General features: G+C 38.4%; 1 protein-coding gene across 1 annotated transcript in view; it reads right to left on the reverse strand.

Annotated features, from left to right (window-relative positions):
* Positions 1-24,075, reverse strand: part of ptpn2a (protein tyrosine phosphatase non-receptor type 2a) — a 37,219-nt gene that overhangs the window by 11,842 nt on the left and 1,302 nt on the right. The window contains exons 2-7 of the mRNA XM_057834414.1: positions 19,074-19,164; positions 15,109-15,209; positions 14,862-14,960; positions 10,694-10,831; positions 10,408-10,617; positions 1,504-1,665 (exon numbers count right to left, since the gene is read on the reverse strand). Coding sequence (XP_057690397.1) covers positions 1,504-1,665; positions 10,408-10,617; positions 10,694-10,831; positions 14,862-14,960; positions 15,109-15,209; positions 19,074-19,164 — 801 coding nt within the window. The remainder of the gene's footprint in view (positions 1-1,503; positions 1,666-10,407; positions 10,618-10,693; positions 10,832-14,861; positions 14,961-15,108; positions 15,210-19,073; positions 19,165-24,075) is intronic.

Consider the following 24,075-nt stretch of genomic DNA (forward strand, 5'->3'; position numbering starts at 1 on the left):
TTTGGTCGAGGAATCAAGGTATAAATAAATTTGCCTGGCACGGCCAGACTGTTCTCCCAGTGTTTTTCAAACACTGAGAGTATAGTCTGGGACCCAGCCCATTAACGGCCTCTCGAGCAAGTACAAAATCAATCGACAAATCAGATTCGTTTATTCGCACGACGTCACTCTTCCACGTCGGAAGTCGTCTCCACAACAACTCAGATGGCGAACAGGAGAGCCGAGAATATGTTCCAATCCACGGTAAAATCAGTTTTAAATGACCAAAAACACATCGACACAAGTCATTGACAACAGTCTGTCGCGCGCTAGCCATGTTGAATAAATTCCGCTCTCCTAGTAATGTTTACTTCCGCGCGCAAGTCCCTCGTCCCGCCTGTCGCTGATTGGTCCACTCCGCTGTCTGTTTGCTGTGGCTTGCTCCGCCCTGGAAATTTTATCCGCTTAATGGTGGCCAGACTCAATTGCTGGAACAGCGGTGAGTCTGGAGTACCAGGCTATAAATAAATAGCACCATGCATGCCCTTTGAAACGTGAAAAAAAAAATCAATGGATAAAATTTGTGTAACTTTGGCCTGATATATTGGCGTCAAATGAATGGTAACTGCACGTTTTTTGCCTTTAACCAATAATCCACACAGTTTTATGTGCATATCTATAGAAATTCAGTTAAGCATTTATTTAAAAGAATTTTCAACTTAAAAGCTCTTTGTTTCGTGATGGCCACCATGTTGGATTTCCCAATACCGTAACTTCTGCTTGAAATATTTACGTAATATAAACGATAACTGCCCGTTTTTTTGTTTTTAACCAGAACCTAGACCAAAGGTGGGCAAACCGGTCCTCGAGGGCCGCAGAGGGTCCTGCTCTTTGTTCCAACTGACCCAGCACAGATAGTTTAACCAATGCGGTTTCAGCAGAAATTAGAAGCACCTGACTGCAATCGACTGATTGCACTTGTAAAACAGCAGATTGGTGATAAGGTGTCCTCTTAATGGGTTGCAACAAAAACCCGCACCCACTGCGGACCTTTGTGGAGTAGTTTGCCCACCCCTTTAGAATCTAGACAGTTTTACGTTCATATCTGTAGAAATTCTGCGATTTAACCATTTATTTACAAGAATTTTCAACTTAAAAAGCTCTTTGTCTTGTGACGGCCGCCATGTTGGATTTTTATCTCTACACATGACATTTAAGTTGGTATTTCTGGCAAAAACTCATATGATATGTTAAATATCGCTATTGATCCTGAAAATATAGGTGATTATTTCTGCATTTGGTGTTTTTTGTGCATCTAGCGTAAAATCTGAGAATGTTATAACCATTTTAACTACTTATCAGTAGGGGTGTGATTCTTTGAATAATTGCTCCACTAATATTTTCTCCCATTTAAAATTACAACAAAAATTTTAAAAAGCATTCATTTTCCAACTAGCTGATCAGTGTTTTTATTTTTTTTTTAATGCATTCAAATAATCATCTTTTGTGTCATCTCCACTCTACCTTTTTTAAACTGTTGGTCCCAAGGAGTTTGGCTCCCTCGATGACAGCCATGTAGGAGAAGCGCAATTGGTCAGAAGTCTGAATAAGGCCCATGCGGTATTCTCTCATGTCCAGAAGGACCTTCTGTATGTCCACTGAGGATGGGTTATTCCTTCTATCCATCTGTAAAAAAACATTTTCCCTATTTGATTATAAGGAACAGGCAAATTCATTTTCTCAAAAACAGCTGTGCTGTCCTGATGACCTTTACTGTATAATAATCTCTTAAGTAGTTTTGGATTTTAATGGCCAAAATGAGGCGCATTGAGGCAGTGTGACTAGCTTGAGCCCACGTGGCGCGATCCATTACTGTTGTTTGCGAGCATGTTTGGATGAAAATATAGCGATGAACCTCCTGGAGCCGTGCTCAGCTCTTGGGCCACCCGAGACACACTTTGTGTGGGCAAAAGCACACCAAGGAACGCCGTAAGATCCCCTTGTCAGGCGAAGCTCAACTTTGGCTTTTAAACCCAAAATGTGGCCCCTCGAGGTGGATTGTGGCATTTATTGTCATTTATTGAGCTGCAATGCGCAGATAAACTGTAAATGAACGTACGGAATAAAAGAATGAACGTTTTTGAGCACCACGAGAACCTCCAGCATGGAGGCTCCAGGCGGTTCGCGTTCCCCTCAAGGCAACCCGGAGCTCACCACTTTGGGGCACAAGGACTCTGGGTGAAATCCACATTATCAGGCCAAATGTAACATTGGCATTTGACCCCAAAATGTGGTAATCTGAGGTGGACTAACTGGTGCAAACCCGCCTAAAATGCACACTGAATTAACTATATAAATGCTGTAGAAGACAAGTGTTTTGATGAGTTCAATCATGTAAAAAAAAAAAAATTCACTTTTTTTTATTTTTTTATTTCTAAAGTATTAAATCAATGATTAAATATAAAGTATACATGTATATGGCGGAAAACACTCAGGTGACTTGAAGTTCCGCTCTGAGACCCTCAATTTGGCCAACTTTCAAAATTGTCCGAAATGCATGTGTAATACATCATTGGAAAGCTTAAAATCTCAATTTTCTGGGGGAAGAAAAATTTTGAACAGGAAGGCATTTAAAAACAACAACAGCAAAACCCTAATTGGAGGCGAGAAGATGCGAGAGCAGAATTAAAGACGCCACGATTTTAACGAGATATTATCGCGTACTTACCTTGTTTCGATCCAAAAACTCCATGTAGCGTGTATCACCGAGTGTTAAGACACAGCTATGAATGGCCACAGCCGGATTTTTTTTTTATTTTATGGATGAAACATGGTGATATAGCAAGGGTCGCGATGCAGAAATCGCCGACAACAAGGAGTGGTTGACATTTTCTTTTTCATATAGTTACCCTTTTAAATGTTATTTTTCTTTTTTTTTGTTTGGATCGATTATTTATCATCTAACATATCGGGGTAAATGCGACAGTCACAAAAAAATACAATTAAGTGATAGTAATGAGGTAGATATCCGTGACTTTTTTACAGACGCCAAATTTTTCATTGTGACGTAATTCATTTAAAAGTTTAAAATATGCGAGTAAATAATTTTTTTACGTCTTTTTTTTTTCTAAACTAAAATTTAGACATCAATTATTCTATGCGAAAAATGACAGATATTTTGAATAATACATATAATTACTTACCTTCTTTTTATGGCTAGGTTTAAACAAAAGCGGTTGCGCGACGTCTGTAAATGGGGGTTTTCAGGGTGAAGCGGACAAATTAAAAATAGTTCGGGGGCTTAGTGCGCCATGAATCTGCTACGGCAGCATATAGACATATTGTTCTATCAAGCACAACAGTTCTTTTGGCTTAAAATACAGCAGTTTGTTTTAAAGAGGGGTGCAAGAGCAGTACTTTTTCAGTCTTGCCTGTGTTTTCCGCCATATAGAAATGTAAAGTATCCCATTTTCCTCCCGGTGCACCTAAATGCTTCAATTTTTTCAAAAACAGTGCGCCTTATAATCAAATGCGCCTTATATATGGATCAATATTGGTTAATAATGACATGACATTCCATTTAGCGCAGCAGCATCTGGTGGATGTATAACGCAACCCTAACCACTACTAATACTATTACTACTGCGCCTCATAATGCGGTGCGCCCTTTATATGAAAACAATTTTAAAATGGGCCATTCATTCAAGGTGCACCTTATACACAATGCGGAAAATACCAAAAAAAAAAAAAAAAAGATAAAATAGAAACTCCACGCATTACCCGGGCTTGTACCCTCGATGTCAGAACTGTGAACGGACATGCTAACCAATCTACCTCCGTGCCGCCCTTTTATTTTAAATCATTTAGGAAAAATGGATGTTTAAATCATCTTTAAAAGTGTAAAGTTGCCCAATTATCTTTTTTATTTGAATTATATAAGGTAAGCACATTGGTTAACTCCAATGCTAATAGGTTTATTTAAAACTTAAAATATAGGCTAATCTTGCATTGAAAAAAATTTAACCCGGATGAGATTAATCGTGAAGTAGCTCTGGACTGCATGCAAATAATCTTTTAATCACTTGGCAGCACTAGTATTAAAATTTGAATCAAATGTTGCTGCTTCGAGGATTTGTTTAATTAGAGTGGCATTGAAATGGTTTGTTTTGAAAGTGTTTGCATTTAGTTTAATTGATTTGGGTAGATACACTGCCCTCAGTTATTTTGATTTATTTTTAAATACATTTATTGCTCTTGTGAAATGAAAGTGCAATTCAGCACAGTTTGAAACCACACTCGGGAATTTTATTTTGTATTCGCATTTAAAGCTCTTTTGAAAGTGTAATCTTAGCAAGCCTTTGTTTTACATCTTCTAAAATTTATTCTGCAACACATTAAATGTTCCTAATCAAATTACTCGATTATCCAAACTGATAAATTAATCGATTACTTAAATAATCGATAGCTGCAGCCCTACTAAAAATAGAATCATAATCAATGAAAATATATCATTGATGGACCATGTGACAACATCTAATCATGTGGAGTCCCACAGAGGCCTATGATAAGGCAATTACTAATTAAAGCAGAAATGTGAAGTAGTTTCATAACATGCCAAATAGGGTCACAATTAGTAATTAAACATTGTCCAACAAATAAAGCATGAAAAAATAATTTATATGTTGTATATTAAAATATTAATACAAAAAAATCGCGTTTCCGAAGTTCGAGCCTGAAAGGGGACGAACCTGGAAGTGATACGTCACACCGAGAACAGTGATGGCAGCGCTCCATACGGCCGCCATTCAAAGCCCTTCAAACAATGACTCAAACAGCGATATAAGCGATAGATCGAGCGCAAGGGAGGAGATCCAAGTTTTTGAGGAGTTGGAGGAAGAAGAGGAGGTTGGAATTTCATGTTGGACCTACCATGTATTCGCCAGATGCTAATCAGGATGCAAACAATGTGCCTAGACTACCTGACATGGAATGGAGACAAGACCCATCGAGATTACAAGATTGTTAAGATATAGGCTGTTATTATTTTCATGATTTGAAGATGCAGGCATTTGCACATAATTTGATGTTTTTGTCTATCTGACAACATTGTGTAAAAAAATAATAATCAGACTTCATGTTCATTTTGGCAGATCCGGCAGCTCTCGTGCATATAAATTAATAATATAAAAATGTTGGGGGGAAAGAAGGAGATGAGTCATTGATGGCTTTCTCCACTTTATTGTGGCAACAATAACAAAACAAAATGATAGCGGACTGCCGCCACATTCGACCGTGAAGTTTTGCTTCTCGCTGATCTTCCCTCGCCTCCTACTACTCACAGCTCTCCAGTCCCAGCGTCTCTTAAACGGATCGTGCATAGTGTCTTGTTATGAGCTTTTTGTTGACAAAGGTATCGAACACACAACGTGCCGACAACTTTGTTTCTTTATCAACACATGGAGCTAACAGTACGAACATAGCTTGGGGCTCTCGGCAGGAAGTGGCGTCTAATGGCGTGAGGAAATGTAGTTTTTTCACACAAGCAAACAGATTACAAAGCGCCACTTCAGTGTTGTCCCGAGACTACATTTCCCATGATTCACTGTGTGACTTGAGCCGCTCGCTGATTCGCTGCGAGATTGACTCAATGCCAACACGCTAGTTGTCACCTGTCAGCGGCTCTCGTAAAACACAAACTAGAAGGCTATCAAGCGATCACCGTGAAAGAAACGCCGAACCGTACAAATGCAATGCAATGCTAGAAGCATGAAGGTGGAAATACATAATACAAATACAAATAAATGAGCACAAACTCACCAGCGGTGTGTGTCTCTTACGGCAACGGTACCGTGAATTACCGCGACGCCGACCCGCTTATTTGCACATCCACACCCCTTTCCCCATTGACAGTGGAGTAACCCTTTCGGATAAGATCGTAGATGAAGCACAATTTAAACACGCTTAACCTAGCGAATGCAACAACAACTATGATCGGGGATTGCAACGAGTTAGCTTTTGGCTAACGTCGCTAGCTTTTACTGTTCATTCCACAACAGTTGGCAGCTCTGCTTTGACAAAGTCATCGGTCATCTATCCAAAAATCACACTTAATCACAAAGTCAAATCCTTGATCATAAGCTGACCGGTTAAGGAAGCAGGCATCTTCGAAGTGTTTGTAGCAGAGAACACTACTCGATGATGGCGTGAAATTCATTCGCTTTGTGCGAACGAAAGATGTCCATTTACGTGCCCTGCTATCCATTGGCCACTCTTTTCGTTTGAGTGAGAACAAAACATCGCCACACACAGCTGTGGCATCTTACCGAGAAGCAATGCAACAAACAATACTGTTCTATGGCGGACTTCCCTCGCATTTCTCAGTGTGACGTAATTTCTGAAGATTTCCGAAGATTGCCGAAGAAAAGCATTTTCGTTGTTAAGGGCGTTGCTATGGGTTAAACAAATCTGGAAGGGTTGCGTTAAAAAAAATAACGAAAATATGCTTATAATTGTTTAGCCATTGATATTATTCAAAAACATGGTTGGACAACCTTACTTCACATTTCCGCTTCAAGCTTGCAAGAGTCTGTATTTTTCAAAGTTTAGAAAAATGCTATGACAATTAACTGGAGTAACCCAGGGTTTCAGAAAAATAGGGTTGGGTAAATTGGGTTCTTAAGAGGGAACTTGAATAAAGTCAGGAAAATATTTTTTTAATAAAACAACATTTCATGTAAATACAGCATTATTTATGTCAGTCCAAATTTACAAGTTGTGAATTTGTTTTTTTATAAAGCACACAGAGTTATAAGGTGCACCATCAATGCAAGATGCATAAGAGCACCTTATTATAAGGCACATTAGTGCATCAATGTACTACACTTGTCATTTGTTGTCTTTTACCATTGGAATTACCGTTTTATTTATTTATTTATTTTGGGTTTAATGAATGTACGGTAGCTTAATTTACGGGCTATTAACCACTACATTTTCCCCTGCTGTTTATAGACGAGTGCGGGTAATTTAGGGATTTAGGAATTTAGGGGATGGAAATAGCCCATATTACAATGAGGACACTTGCATTTTATGGTCAACTGCAGCTTATAGTTGTGTTAAGATTTATTCATCCCCCACTGCCATAAAATGTTTTGACAAGTCACTTTTTTTTTTTTTTTTTTTTTAAATCTCATTCATAAAAAGATCAAATGAGAACTTAAGTCAAATATAGGCAAATGCAATTGTTGATTTTACAAGTGTTAATTTGATCAGATAATGGCGAACATCAAAACTTAAAAGTACTGGAAAACTACAACACGTAAATGCAGTGGGGATTGAATACATTTAAATACAACTCTATATATGAAGTACAGTCAAGTACATTAATTGCACGATAATTGAACATGAGGTCGGTCATTTTCCCGTCTGTGATTTATCATTTTCCCGGCTGTGATTTATAGTCATGGGCATAAAACAGAAGATTTTCGGTCAAAGTACCGTAATTTCCCGAATATAAGGCGCACCCGTGTATAACGCGCACCCCCAATTTACCTGCAAAATCTAGGGAAAATTCTTGTACCCGTGTATAACGCGCACCCTAATTTTAGCACCAATAAATACGGTAGAATACAAGAAAACAGCTCGTGTAGAAATACAGAAATGTCATTTTAATTTAACAAATTATAAACAGACATAACACAGCACAGTGATAATTACCGTTCCGGTAGTGCAAAACATTACTGTAACAACCTTTAACAACTTCTCCAACTTAAGAGAACCCGTGAGAAAACAAAACAGCCATATCTGTATTATACCTGAACATCTAAAGCATTCTTACAAGTGCTTTTCTGCCCCTACCAATTGCTTTGGCTGATGACTTTGCTTGTTCCAGCTGCTTCTTCATTCGTTTCCAATACCGCACACTCGATTCTCCGACGTCATACCGTCTTGCCGCTTCACAAATTCCAGCTTCCTCACATACGGAAATTACTTTCCTTTTGAAGGCTGCCGTGTAGCTTGCTCGTTTCATCATCATGAAATACCGCAAATGTATCTTCCTTGGAATTCTACTGTAAAGTAAAAGTGACGACTGAAGTGGGAAAACGAAAGGAGCTCATAACAGTGCAGACGAAATGAACTCACGGAAGTCATTCGACCAATCAGAGTGAAGTATTACCAAAACAAACGGTGACGTAATATACCGTAATGGCGGCAACAGATCACCGTATGCGTTTTCTTTAACACAACATGGCCGTGTCAATAAAGAAAAAGTCTTAAAATATACATATTTATATGTATTTATTTATGTCTCCATCCATATACCCGTGTATAATGCGCACCCTCGATTTTACAAGTGGATTTGGGGGAAAAAAGTGCGCCTTATTTTCGGGAAATTACGGTAAGTTTCCAATTCACATGTCTGGATTGCGATCACTTTGGGTCACAAGCGACGATTCTGATGGGCTCCAATTGGCACGAACAAAAATGCCATGAGGTTTCTCAAAATTTAGTATTGTGCACCATGACAGCTTTCAAATCACATCCATGATGAAAAATCTGATTGGCAAAAAATAGAAAAATAAGGCTTCATCTTCAGGGCAAGATGACAGTCACTTTGGACCAAAATGAAGTATTTTGATGGGCCCCATTTGGTACAGAAAAAAAAGGGCGTTGTGTTTTTCACCTATTTAAGATTCTGAATCTGCACTAAGCTAGCTTTCAAATGACACACATTTTCTAAATGTTTATTATTATTAATTTTTAAAATATAGTGTGTTTTATTTAAGAACAAACGTTGTGTTTGAATGACTGTACTTGACTTATTAAGATATACTGTCACTACATTAGTGATTAAATTGGTTAAACATTTTTAGGGGTACAATAATATTTCATATTAGTAATACTTTGAGACAAATGTATCACCCACTATTGTGGCACATTTTGGAACAAATGTGAAGTCCGATATACCCAAGTTAATTTGTGTCAGAGGCAGTGTTGTTTTCGTCAACAATGACGACAACGAAAACATTTTGATGGCGAGCAATTTTTTAATGACGATGTTGTGATGATGACTAGCTAAAAACGTGGCTTCAAAGACAAGAGCATAGCGAGACGAATGCCAGTTTTCGTCTCATGAGATGACGACGGAACGAAAATGCGAAATAATTTGTGTCATATGTTCACAGGTGGTAGTGTTTGGGTCGTTTCACTCATATGAGATGCACTGCACCTCTCCCTCACGCTCAGCAACAGAGGTTAGGATGAGTCTCAAGCTAGGCTGCGCTCTATCTTGCTTGTTTGGAAACATGGTAAGATTTGTTTTCTTATCTTTGCAAGAGAGAATATGCAATGTTGCTTTAGCCTTTTAAAGTCTGTGCTGAGTGATCATCAGACACTAAATGTAATCCTAGCATTAGCATTAGCTTCGATATGGCGAGCATACTCTTGAAACACTGGTCAGTCTAAAGCAAAGCCACTTGGCTTTTCTAGTCAATATGTCTAGAGAATGTTAAACGCTCGGACAATCTTTTTTATCATACAGTTCATGGCTTCTAGGTAGGTTTACCCGTATTTTTTTAACTATAAGTCGCACCAGTCAAAAAATGCGCAATGAAAAGGAAAAAAACATAAGTAAGTCGCACTGGCGTATAAGTCGCATTTTTGGGGGAAATTTATGTGATAGAATCCAGCACCAAGAACAGATATGTCATCTTGAAAGGCAAATTAAAATGAAAAAACAATAGAGGACAACAGGCTGACTAAGTGTACAGTTTGCTAATATTACATGAGGCATAAACAAAAAACTGAGAACGTGCCTGGTATGTTAATGTAACATAACTAATAAGAGTTATTCAGATAACTATAGCATAAAGAACATGCATGTTAATGTAACTATTAAGAGTTATTCAGATAACTATAGCAGAAAGAACATGCTAGCAAGCAACCATTGATATAATGTGTTAATAATTTCACACATAAGTCACTCCAGAATATAAGACGCACCCTCTGCCAAACTATGAAAAAAAAACTGCGACATATTGTCTGAAAAATAATTTACAGTACTGCTTTCCCTGCTGAGTGTGTATTATCATCACAAAGTTGGCGTTGTTCTTGTAGACTATGTTCATTCAAAATTGTTAAAAACCTATTTATATTTGGACTAAAACTTTGAATTTGAATTGTACAGATGAAAACAGACGGAATTTGTATGAGATTTCGTCAACTAAAGCTAGACGAAGACGAAAATATTTTGAAATGACTAAAATATGATTAAGACTAAAAAGTATTTTCGTCCAAAAGACTAACATGAAAGTTAAAAGGAGGTAAATTATGGACTGTCAGCCAGCATGTCAGAACGACAAAACTATTGCATGTACACCATTAGTTATACGTACGACTAATAAAATATTTTAAAGAAATCTCTGTTCTCACCAAGACTAGGCAGGTGTCGACCAAGGCAAAGGTCCCTGAACGCCCAATACCAGCACTGCAGTGCACAACTGAGGGCCCATGAACTGTGCCCAGTGAACCAGACTCTCGAACCTTGAATAGGAAGTTCAGAAAGGAGGCAGGCGATTCTGGAACACCGAAATCCGGCCATGCGGTGTAGTGAAAGTGATAAATTGATCTCCACTCCCCTGTCTATAACACAATATATGTGATGTTAATGGTGATACAAGACAGGAATAAATACCACCTTATCAAAAGTAGTACTTACCTTTACGTTTTGTAATTTTAGCACTCTGATTGTGAAATAGGAATGGTCCTCCTCCGAAAGTAGGCTAACAACAAAACCTGTGTCAGTAAAAGACATCTGTAGTTCCTCCGTAGTGGGCCAGTACTGTGCACACTTTTCCTACAAAAAAAAGAATGAATTCAGTATGGTGTGAAACACTAGAGACTAGAGACTGATAATTGGCTGGGCCCACAGAGGTTTTGGCAAATATTTTGTGGACTGATGAAACCAAAATTGAATTGTTTGGGAGTAACACAGAACGTCATGTGTGGAGGAAAAATGGAACAGTTCACCAACATCAACGCCTCATCCCCACCGTGAAGCATGGTGGATGGAGCATCATGATTTGGAGATGTTTTGCTTCCTCAGGGCCTGGACAACTTGCAATCATTAATGGAAGAATGAATTTAAAAGTTTATCAGGATGTATTGCAAGAAAACCCGAGGCCGTCTGTCAGACAGTTAAAGCTAAAAGGAGGATGGATGCTGCAACAAGACAATGATCCAAAACACAGAGGTAAATCAACTTTAGAATGGTTTCAGAAGAACTAAATACACGTTCTGGAATGGCCAAATCAAAGTCCAGAGTTGAACCCCATTGAGATGCTGTGGCATGACCTAAAGACAGAGAATCATGCCAAACATCCCAGGAATCTGACTGAACTACAGCAGTTTTGTAGAGAAGAATGGGCCAAGATTAGTCCTGATCGATGTGCACGACTGATCTGCAGCTACCGGGGGGGGGGGGGGCAAAATGCAAAATATTAAATGTGACAGTTCACTTACTTATTTCCCCCCCACTTCCGTCATTGTTTGCATACTATCCTAATTAAAATATGAAAACCTATAAATGTTTGGGTGGTTTTAGTTAAAGCAGACTGTGTTTTTTCATCTGTGTGATTTTGACAAAGATCAAATCACATTTGATGGTGATTTTATGCCGAAATGTGAGAAATTCCAAAAGGTTCAGTTACTTTTTCATACCATTGCATTGTGCAGGCCTATTGTTTTGTGAACTGTTTTTGAGACAAAGTCTACTTTCTCTTGGAGTGTCTCTTTTTAAGTGCGACTAAAACGTTTTAACATGGTCAGGTATGGAAATGGTTAACTACTGAGAGCATCCAGTCTGTAATGAAAACACAGTAAAATGTAGGTCAAGTATATAACTTTGAGAAAGTTGTTGGTTACAATAATATTACATTTTCAACAGTGAAACTTGTTAAATTATAACCAAGTAAATATCCAAAGTAATCTTCCCAGCAGTTCACCAGATAAAGTCAAGCTTTTCCGGAAATCCTAAGCCCCATTTCCAAGAAGCAGTGCAGTTCTGTTCTGTACAATGGACTATTTTGAATTTTAAGTGTTTGAAGTTAAGAGTATATACCAAATACTTGAGACTCCACGGACAAGTGGAACTAGACATACAGCAGTCAGTTGAATTAACCAACAGAGAATCGTCACAAGAATTGAATAGAGCACAAAACACTCCCTTTCTTAAACAAAGCCTGTCTTATTCTTCAAACACTGCACTCCAAGCCTTGCAAAAGTACAACAATGAAAGTAACTGAACTTCACGTCGCAAAGCACGAGTGTAATTTTGCATATTTTCATGATGACGGTAAGTAATCATTAAATATTTTTTATAAATCTTTCTTTCTAGGAAGAAATAATATTTTGATGAGAAGTGAATGCTGCTCTTGTCCACTGATCAAAGTGCTGCGCCTGTCTTTCTGTAAGTACACTATGTCTGTGTCTTGTGCGAGCCATGTTACGTGCTTGCATTATCTTTATTATGGGGATGTCCCGATCGCATATTTTTGCACCCCAGTCAGAGTCACCTGATTTTGAGAATCTGTCAATACCCGATCCGGTACCGAAAAAAGGTTGTTTTTTGTTTTTATTTGAACAAAAGTTACAGTACTGGACGTTTCACAGTGCTTCCACAGTGTTGCAGAGCATAAAACATAGATATTTTTTTATATTTTGAAAATGCCATTGTATTTCTGAATTTTTTTACTACTAACCCTTAAAAGGTACAAGATACATTTTGAAACTTTTTTTTTCCCCAGAAAATTGCCGTTTACGGGCGAACGGAAAATTTTTCGGGGCCGTTTGAAAAATTCCCATCGTCGCGCGAAAATTCCGGTCATGCCGATACTTGAACGGTGCCGATCGGTGCTACGGTTCGGGCTGCAAGGCGCGCCGAAAAAACGCGGAGAATAAGATTAATAAAATATAAGAAGAATAAGTAGGCTAAAGTTGCAGAACAACATTACCTTGGCTTTCCCTTTGCAGTCTGGATTCTTGGTTAAAAGCAAAAAAACTGTGCAGTTCGCATTTATTTGACGTAAATATTGCGAACTATGATGCTAGTTAGTAAGCCAATTAGCCGCCATGTGTAAACAAAGAGCTTTTTCTGTTGATAATTCTTGTGAATTAATACTTCAATCCATGAATTCTTTATAGATATGGACATAAAACAGTCGATTCATGGTTAAAAGCAAAAAAAAAAAAAAAACTGCAGTTAGCATTTATTTTACGAAAATATGTCAAATGTGCTGCTAGTCTTTAAGTCACTGTGGCGGCCCACTTAGTACAACAAAGCGTTTTGCGTTGAAAATTCTTGTGAATGAATGCTTAAATCCCTGAATTCTTTACAGATATGGACGTAAAACACTCTCGACTCTTGGTTAAAAGCAAAAAACCGGGCAGTTAGCAGTTATTTTACGTAAATATTGCGGAGTATAATGCCAATGCTCTAGCGGCTAATTTCTCCCATTGATTTTTTTCATGTTTCAAAATACATGCATGGTACGAAAAATATAATAATTACCTTGAATTTTCGAACAAATCACTCCTGAGACAATCCTTCCTGTTTGTATGCGGTACAGCTTGCATGCTTTTTCAACCTAAATCCAGCATTGGATTGCTGCATGTGACCCACTGCTAATATATGAAGTAGAGTGTGGGATGGCCCCTTTCGGGAAGGCGTGACGCAGTGAATGGGGAATGTGTCACGTCAATATATTATGAAGTCTATGCCTGAACGATATTGGAAAAAATTAACATTGTGATATGTATTGCCAAGGCTCCACGCTTATTTTTTTTGCATTGGTTGCACTGGTGTGCCTAACTTTTGCCTTAAGCTGCTCCAGCACAAAATGTAGATACACACTAAGGCTGCATCAACTAATGATTAAATTGATTAAAATTGTTTAATGAATTAGTTGCCGAATAATTTGATCATCGAATTTTGCCAGCAGCTTTGAGCAATCCCGTTTGGGTCCTTGTTTTTGTTTAATATGAGGCTGCGCACGCGCCAGTGAGCAAGAGAGCAAGAGAGAGATAGTTCACTGCTACACTTAGGTTGGGCTGCTGAGTCAATAATACTATATTACGAAGTGTTGACAGACTGTTTTGTGTTGTTAGATCCAGTGTGCCTCAGTCAGAAGTGAGTAAATGAAACCCAGTGTATAGTTTGCGTTCTTTGTTGATGAGACATTACTACTTAGCACAGAGCGCTAAGCTAGTTAGCATTTATGGTAATCAGAGTCTGTTTGTATTGTGTTTTGGAGAAGCATAGTTGTCTCATTTCTTTTTACAAGAAACCACACACATAAACCCATTCATATAACAGCTTAGAGAGTCCTTTCAATACAAACTGTAAATTGTCATACACAGTGTGCTTTGAAATTGGGTATGGATTGTATTGATGATGAACAACTGTTTGAAAGAAAACGGAATCATGACAGTCTGCCTCCTCCTCATTCGATGTTATTGTTTAGTTTGTTTTAATAAATGAGTCATTGACACAATTTCTATCAGCGCTTTGCCCACAAGAAAAAAAATGTCAATCGGCAGCACTTTTTTTTGTTTGAATGAACAGACCTTTTGTCTGATTTGTGTACTGAGAAATTCTTTTTACGTTTTATACTGAGAACCTTCCTAAATCAAATACTATTCTTTTGATGTTTTATACTCAGAACCTTTATAAATCAAATACTTTAACCGGTGAGCAACTGCTTTTGCCAACAAGTAATAGTTTATTTCATGTTGTAGTCTGCTTTGCGTTTGTGCAACAATTAAAAACAGTGAGGAAAATGTCAGCTTTGAGCCCTTTAATTGCAGGTAATTAGTTAAAAAGTACTTACGGATCCCTTTTCAATTATTCTGTTCAGCATTATAACAGCTTTGGAACACTGCTCCCAAATCATCAGCCAGAAGTGACCACATGTATTCCTTAAAGGCCCCTGTAAATAACATTGAAAATAAATTAGGAACTGTAATCGGAAAGAGACTTTTCTTATCCAAATAAGCCTAATTAATTCAATAGGCTACTGTCAATGATTAAATTAATCAGGTATTGCAAACGCATGACTTGCTCATGGCACAGCTCACCTGAGAAAGAATGTAAGTTCTATGGGCTTCTTCCACTGTGACTAAACTTGCATTGATGTAGTCATTTTCAGAGTTTTCAAGTTTCACTCGACTGTGATCATCTAAAACCAGCAGAGACGGAACAACTACTTGTTAAAAAGCATGGAAAAACAAACTGAGCTCAACATCTTCACATTGAAATGTACAGGTAAACAGATTCCTACTGGAAGCAACTTGTCGGTTCATACAGTACATCTTAGAGTTGAAACCATTACTTGAACAATTCTAGTAACTTGATTTTAAAAATTGATAAAGGAATTTTCTCCGCCTCGAGGAATCGTTTAATTTTGCCAGCTCAAAGCATGACATTTTGCCCCGAAAACTTTTAATGCGGTACAACGCGCTGATGTCAAGTGCCTAAAGGAAGACTTCAACCATGCATGAATATAGAGGTAACGACGAAGAAGCCGGTGAAAGTGAAGAGAAAGGCACCAAGAAAAAGCAGAAAATGTCAAAAGTGTGGGACCATTTCAAGCTGGAGACCAAGGCGGACACTTTTTTTTAGTATCCACTGTGAGATAGCGCTTGCATAACACTAAAGCACGTCTTAAATGCTACAGCTCCACCAAAGGCACCCCGTTTACTCCGAGAGCGGAGGAGCGATACTTTGCACAAGGTAAAATTAAGTTAATGTAGCGCTAAAAAATAAGATTAACGTTACTGTACCTCGCTAATGTAACATTAGCCCTGTGAAGGGCTAAGTTTCTATTAACACTGGAAGTCTCTGGTTTTTTTGGCTATAAAGAAAGACCAGAAAGGCATCAAATGACGCCAATACCAAACTGAATTAGGCTCGAGCGTATGACGTGGCACTCGCGAGGTTTCCGCCGCTATCGCCATTTTGGAAGCGGGAAACATAAACAGTGAGGCATTTCAACATGGTCGCTCTTTAAAAATGGTTGGAAATTATTGTTCGCTAAAGAATTGCAACAACCGATCGAATAGAAAGGAGAATGTACAGCTCGACGGAACACCATTGAGTTTCTTCCGGATCCCTACATGGAGAAAAGGCGAGGGAAAGGTCATATCTGAACTTACCAAACGTCGAAGAATGGCATGGGTGGCCTCGATCAGAAGGAAGGGCATAACGTTTGATTCTCCAGTTACACACAGAGTTTGCTCTATGCACTTCCACTCCGGTAAGTTAATTTCGTTTGTTTACGCAAATTTCGGTAACTTTATGCCCTAAATCGGCCTGTTATTAGCTATAGCTACAGCTAAACAACTAGCATGCATACATATGCATTTTCTTCATAAGACATAATTCCTGTCGTTGCTAAATGAAAAAGCTGTAATATTTTGACGTGAGAGAGTGGCAAAGAATTTGTACACAGGCTACATTTTCTGCAACCAAAAATTTGTACATCCATGGTCACAGACCAATGTAAACACACACTGCCTACCTTTGCTAGAAAGATGGGTGTTGCCGTTTGCTATGGTCATAATGTGCAGATCCTGCACCCATCCGCAGCAAAACTTTTCGTAGCTTTGTAGCGATTTGTAGTTTCGGAATTGCTGATGAGTGTAGTAACTTACACCAAACACTAAATACAGCATGATGTCCATTTCGCGTAGTGGTGGAAGCTTCTCGACATCTTTATTCCATTTGTGTTCGGCTTGCTCGTAAGGGTCAACATTGTTCACATCCTTCAAATTGCTCACATATCTGTCCTTCGCCGTGGTAACAAGTTTGTCTCTGTATCGAACTGGCAAGTTTTCCTTACTTTTTTCCATCTTTGGCACTCGTAGTTGAATTGTATTTGCCGTTAAGTTTAAATGTCCCGTGATGCAGACGTGCTTCCGAAATGGCTGCGTTGTCGCAAATCTCGTATGATCCCGTGCTGCTGTGACGTAAACGCTCGAGCCTAATACTTGGCTTTGTCAAACAATAGACCAATCAAACAAGACATCCAGCAGACAACGCCCGTACACACTCCTATGGAGTATGGGGGAGGGGGGTTGGCTCTCTCTCATGTGGGCGCAAAGAAGGCACAGAAGGAAAAATTGCTTCGGCAACAACCTCCAACACCTAGCCCCGGGAAAAGGGCAAAGTGTCATATGTCACCACATAAAAAATGTTTTGTTTTTTATTACACCGTCCCTTGTACTGTAGGCAAACTGCAGCTTTTGGAATATGTAAAAGGTCGTCCACCCGATTGCCTGCCTGAGCGGTCCACTGTCCAACAAAGCCAAGGCAGCCCTGCCCTGCAAACACTTAGAACAAGCCTAAAAGTTACAGTCTTGAGAAAAAATTAGGACAACCTATTAAAAATTCTGTTCTCTATTAAGAAATGTTCACATATCAATGCCTGATTTTGATTTTCTTTATCTCTGGAAAAGAAAGTGATTTAATAGCAAGTAAACAACAAAAATTAACATTGTTTTATTCCTTAAACCAAGCTTGTGTTACCCCATTTGGCTGAAATAACTTCAGTGAGACGCTTTTTGCAGCCATCTACCAGTCTTTGTCTAAAGAAAGTTTACCCCCCACCTCAATGCAGAATACTTTCAGCTGTGAGATGTTTGAGGGGTTTCTTGCATGTACAGTACAGCCTGTTTCAAGTCACCCCACAGCCTCTCAATGGGATTAAGATCTGGGCTTTAACTCGGCCATTCCAGGACTCATTTCTTCCTTTTCAGCCAGTCCTTGCTGGATTTATGTTTTGGGTCATTGTCAAAATTAAAGCGGAAGCGAAACTGCAACATGCAGGGTCCAGTTTCGCTTCAGCTTTAATTTTTTCACAGATGATCTCACATGATCCTCAAGCACCCTCTGATACACGATATATTTTATGGTGGATTCTATGATGGTGAACTGTCCAGGTCCTGCTGTCGCAAAGCATCCCCAAACCATGACACTTCCACATCCATGCTTCACAGTTGGTATGAGGTTGTTTTCCGGAATGCTGTATTGGGTTTACACCAAGCATGTCATCTGCTCTGTTGTCCAAATAATTCATTCAATTTTAGATTCATCCGAAGAACATTCGTCCAAAGAACATTATTCCAAAAGTCCTGGTCTTTGTCTACATTCACGCTGGCAAACTTCAGTCTGGCCTTCATGTACTTCTTGGGGAGCAAAGGTTTCCTCCTTGCATACCTTCCATGAAGGTTAAATTTGTGAAGTCTCTTTCTGATTAAAAAGGCATGCACTTTCACATCCACTGTAGCAATAGTCTGCTGTAGGTCCCATGATGACATTTTAGGGTTTTTGGAGACTTCTTTTAGCATCTTGCGGCCTGCTCTTGGGGTGAACTTGCTTGAACCGCCAGACCTTGGCATGTTGGCAGTTGTTTTGAATGTCCTCCACTTGTAGGCTATTTTCTGGACAGTGGAATGGCTGATTTTATATATTTTATTAGATCTTTTAACTCACTTCAACAGTCAGTCACTGTTGAAAGTATTCTGCATTGTAGGGCAACTTTTCTTATATAAAAACCATCTCATTGAAGTTATTACGCTAGCTATTAGGTGGTAGGGTGTCCTAACTTTTTCCATAGATAGAATATGCATTTTTGTTGATAAATTTGGTTTAATGAGTAAAACAGTGTTAATTTTTGTTGTTGACCTGTAATTAAATCACTTTCTTTTACGGAGAAAAATAAGATCAGACATTGATATGTGAACATTTCTTCATAAAGAACTAAATATTTAATGGAGTGTCCTAATTTTTTCACATGACTGTAAATTGTGAATTGAAAAAGTGACATTTTTCAGATTAATGTATTAATCGTTTCATTAATCGTCCGATTAATTGATTATAAAAATAATCATTAGTTACAGCCCTAAAAATATAAAAAGAAAAACTTGATTTCTTTGGGGGAGGGGGGGGGGTAAATCAGCAGTCCCTAAATCCAATAAAAGACTAACTTTAAAATATGGACACATCATGCAATCTCAAAATACAAGTCTGTTATGACACTTACATGGACTAACATCTCTGTAGCGATTCAAATTTCGATTCACGGGGAGTTTTGCTACATTGTAGGGATATTCACTGGCTTGGGTACGGATTTCCTGCAGGAATAGAGAAAAAACAAAGAACGTTAGCTTTGCTTTACACAGTCTCATGCCCACATGATTGATGTTCTAATCATAATTTGTAAAACAGTAATATCCACAAAGAGGACAGCTCTGATTTGCTAGACAAGGTGCAAGCTTTTTGTTTTATTAGTTACAATCTGTAACGTAAAGTGAACCAGTATTTTTTTGTTGTTGTTATCGACCACAATCCTTCTTAACTTGTCTTTTCTAAAAAAAATAAATAAATAAATAAATAAAAAATGTTTCATTGTTCTTATGATTTACAGCAAAAACATTCCATGACTATTGTTGAAATGTTAAATAAATACTTCTTACTGGAGAAGGAGTATTACAAAAGGAATGCCACTTCTCAAGTTATGCATTTGCATTTTGACTTCAGTGATAAATAAATACCTTCACCTTAACCCTTTATAGGGCACTTACTGCCAATTGATGGCGCGAGACCTCAAATCCATTTTGAATGGGAGAGGATGGAAGCGAATAATCACTCCTAGTCAAAATTAGACACCTAGCGCCGTCAATGGCACTAAAAGATTAGCATTCACAACTAGTGCTCCCAGTTTAAACGATTTGTAAGTCTATCATTGTCAATGCCAGACAATGAGTTAATAGTAAATATTCCCTTGTTGTTGGGTTTTTTTTTCTCCAAACTTCCCATCATAGAAAAAGCTTTTTTTTCTTCCAAACATGTATTTATTTATTTATTTTTTCAATAAAAATAGTGTGTGTGTGGGACAGTTGCTTATTTAATGATTGAAAAAGATAAAACTGCAATTATTCTCTTCACTTGAAATTTTTATTTTGCTTTATTAAAAACAAGGATTTAAAAAAAGTTACTTGTTATTAATTCTTTATGGTCAGCTCAAAGCATACACAGAAGCAATATGAAAGTAACCATGCCTTATTTATCAACTTTACAGATTTATTTGGGGCCATAACCAGAGTGCATTTCTGTTTTTATTCATTGTAACTTATTATGATTTACATTTTATTAATTATATATTCATTTTAAAAAATATATTTCAATAAATAATGAATTATGTGCATTTCTGGTCTTTATGAAAATAGGGCTATTCTAATGACCAAAAATAGCCACTTGCCCTATATAGGGTTAAACAATCTATTGTGATCAAGTCTGTCACAGTGAGATTTTTAATAAGTCTGTAAAATATTTGTTTTTCAAGTGCATGGATACACCCACATGTACTAATAATTATTAGCTTTAAATCTTTAACCACACTAAACAAATCTTACTAAATATTTCTTCAGTTTATCTTATTATTTCTTTGCTTATCATCAATACATATATATGAACAAATATATACAGTAAACAATGTTGAAAAATCGAAAAGTGAAAAAACAACTAAAACTGAAACAAACTAAGCCACTGCCAAAACCTCTGACCACAACTATTTACTATGAGGTTATTAACGTCGTAGTACAACACCTCAACAAAAACAAAAATGTTTTTCAGTGCCAATGACGATAATAGGCATCCAATACTAAAGTGGCTCTTTTCATCCTTCTGCTGTGAATTTAAACTGTCACTAGCAAACGTCCAATCCATTTAAAGCAACAGCAAATGAACCCTCCCGGATCAAATGAATCGGGCGTCTATCGCCGTCAACGGCACCCAATGAGCTAATATGGCGCAACAACTTCATTTGCCATTCTCGAAGAGAACTTTCCCCCATTGTAAATGCTGCTCGCTTGTTGCTTCTTTAGTTCTGCAACGATTACTTGATTATCTCGAGTAATTCGTTTAGAAAAAACAAAGAAAAACATTTTTTTGCTGCTTCGAAGATTCGTTTAATTAGAATGGTGTTGTAATGGTTTGTTTGGAAAGTGTTTCCATGACGTTTTATTGATTTGGGTGGACACACTGCCCTCTAGTAGCAACAGTGAATATGACATAACTCATCTAACATAGCTAGATCCAACTGCTCCTTGTTAAGACCAACATAAGGTCTTAACAAGTTTTTGTTTGAGCTAATATGATTGTTTATGTATTTGTAATTTAGTTTAGAGGTATAATATTTTTTATACCGTTTTTGGCAGCGTTGTTTTTCGCAGCCCTTTTAATGTTTGTCTTAGTCTTTTGGACCAAAATACTTATTAGTCTTAGTCATATTTTAGTGATTTCAAAATGTGTTCGTCTAGTTTTAGTCGACAATTATTCAGTGCGAGATCAACGCCATTTTCAAACATTGTTGTGCTACATGCAAAAATGGACCAAGCCAGCGAGAGCATCATCGACGAGGTCCGCAAGTACGACAACCTCTACAATGTCTCATTAAGACATTATAAAGATTGCCACATGGCAAGCAATTCATGGAAGGAGATTGCTGAAAATGCGGGGCTGGAGGTCAGCGAATGCAGAAAAAAAATGGAAGAACCTCCGAGACAAGTATGTGTGTGTTCAGAAGCGAATAGCCACACAGCGGTGACCCAGCTGGCCAAAAACTGCCAGGTATTATCACCTTATGTTGTATTTTTGGTTGGTGCACTTTATCATTTATTGTGTACATATGTTTGCTGTGAGTCTGTGACTTATTTATATTTTACACTTCAAGTATATAAAAAATAAAGCACAGGTTTGGTGTCAGAAGAGTTGTTTTGATTTTTAATTTTCTACAACAGACAGTTCACACACTTGATACATCATCACTGATTGAGAGTGTCTCAGTGCTTTTATGATAACGTGTTTACCATTAAGGCTTCCAACGCAGTTTGGGAAATTCCATAGCCTCCAGAAATCTGCTATGGCTTCCCTCTGGCTGGTTGTAGGACACGGCAAAGAAATCGGGCAAAACATTGAACAACGCCGCTTGCTGACTTCCACCCGATGCTAGAATTCGTAATGTGACTGCCAGTCTATGCGGCGTCAACAGTCAGGCGGACCACCACCGCAACCGTCTGCTGTGTCGCCTCTGCCTCAACATTTGTATGATCAAAGCTTGGCGGTGAATTACAGAACACCTTCCCTTGCCGTAGAACTATCGAATGCTCATTGACTCCGTAGGGTCTACATCGTCGCTACGCCGTCACCGCTAAATAGAAGCATAACTCAGGCTTCAGCGTGTGTCTGGGGCGGGGGTTGGGGGAGGCACAGCACGTCACATGAGTGACATGACCAAACACTGCTATGATGCGTGCTAAGCTGCAGTCCTACTTTTCTTATTGTACAACCCCTAGCAAAAAGTATGGAATCATCAGTCTCGGACAAGCACTCACTCAGACATTTTATCATGTAGAACAAACTCAGATAAAAAGCTTGAAAAATAATGAATTAGTTCAAAAGTGCAACTCTTTAGCATTCAGAAACACTAAAAGAAATGAATAAAAACATTGTGGTGGTCAGTAAAAGTTAATTTTATAGAGCAAGTGCAGGGAAATATATATGGAATCACTAAGGGAATTTTGATGTCTTCTTCAGGCAGTCATCTTTGTAAATCTCACTGGAACAGAACCAAACAAAAGCTCCAGCATCATTACCTTGTCCAATGCAGATTCCTGACTCTTGACAAGGTAATGATGCTGGAACTTTTGTTTGGTGCTGTTTGTTTCTTAACTCTTGACAAGGTAATGATGCTGGAACTTTTGTGTGGTGCTGTTCCAGTGAGATTTACAAAGATGACTGCCTGTAAAAGATATCAAAAGGCACTGGGGAGATGGCTGTGGTTAAATCTTCAATAAATGCATTCGTTTAAATTGAAATTTTAGACAGCTTTCTTATAGAAGAAGTCGGACATCCGGGCATTAATGACGTCACCAGCCACAACAAAGCGTCGCCATATTGAAAACTGGGCTAAAGACGAGTCACAAGCAGTTGCTCTGTCGTGCATTGTAATACAAACGCATTGAACGTCTCATTTGCGGTCTTTTTTCCGTCGGAACGACTAAAAGTTGCTGTGTTATGGGTTGTCACACAAGGAAGAGTTCGGACCCGCATTTGAAGTTCTTCATTCTTCCCGTGAGAAGAAAAGGGGAAACCAATGGCTGAAAGAAATTAATCGAGGAACAGTAAAACAAGACGGTTCTGTGGACTATTCTCGCCTGTGGGAACCTAAATCCAAGCACATTTACCTTTGCAGCCAACATTTTATTACTTGTGAGTAAATCGTTTTTTGCGCCCAAATTAGCTGCTAGGATTCAATAGACTACTAGGCAGTGGTTATTTTTACCGTAACGGGCAACTCGCAAAGCGTTATTTTTCTTTTGCCGTGAACTGCTCTGATTAGTCAATCGGTATATTATTGGCCTGGTGGGAATTGGTTATTTTGCCGTGACGTGTTCACGGCTAAATAACGCTTGGAGGCCAATTACCGGTTACGGCAGAAATAATCAATCCGTATATACTACCAGTTTTCTTTGTTCCACACAGTACATATCCCACGTAATTGATAAAGGTCAACTTACTGGGTGACTTTATGACGTAGTTGTAGATGTTTCCAAACTCCGCTGCAGGCCATTCCTTTGGATTGTTCATCCAGCAATCAGCTGTGACTTTGTATGCGCACATTTGCAAGTCGATACACGGCAATTTTAAATTGTATCGCCTCACGCCTCACGTCTGTCGGCAGTGACTCGTGATAATAGTAAGCCATGTTTAAGACGTTTTTATGAAAAAAGACGCAAAACACACCTGAAATATATGAATTTCAGACGTTTGTCAATGGAATGTTTAGCTGTGCGTGCCCCTTTCGCAAAATGGCGACACGTTGCTAAGCGAGGTGACATCATCGTGACATCACGCCGACTTCCTCCATCCCTTCAACTTAAAATATGTTTGTAATTTTTCGAGATGACTGTATCATGCCACAGAGGTAAAACAGTTAAAGCATTGGAGAAATACTCGTCCAGTCAATGTCATGGCCTGCAAAT

Source organism: Corythoichthys intestinalis, chromosome 4 (genome assembly GCF_030265065.1).
Source record: "Corythoichthys intestinalis isolate RoL2023-P3 chromosome 4, ASM3026506v1, whole genome shotgun sequence".
Taxonomy (NCBI): Eukaryota; Metazoa; Chordata; class Actinopteri; order Syngnathiformes; family Syngnathidae; genus Corythoichthys; species Corythoichthys intestinalis.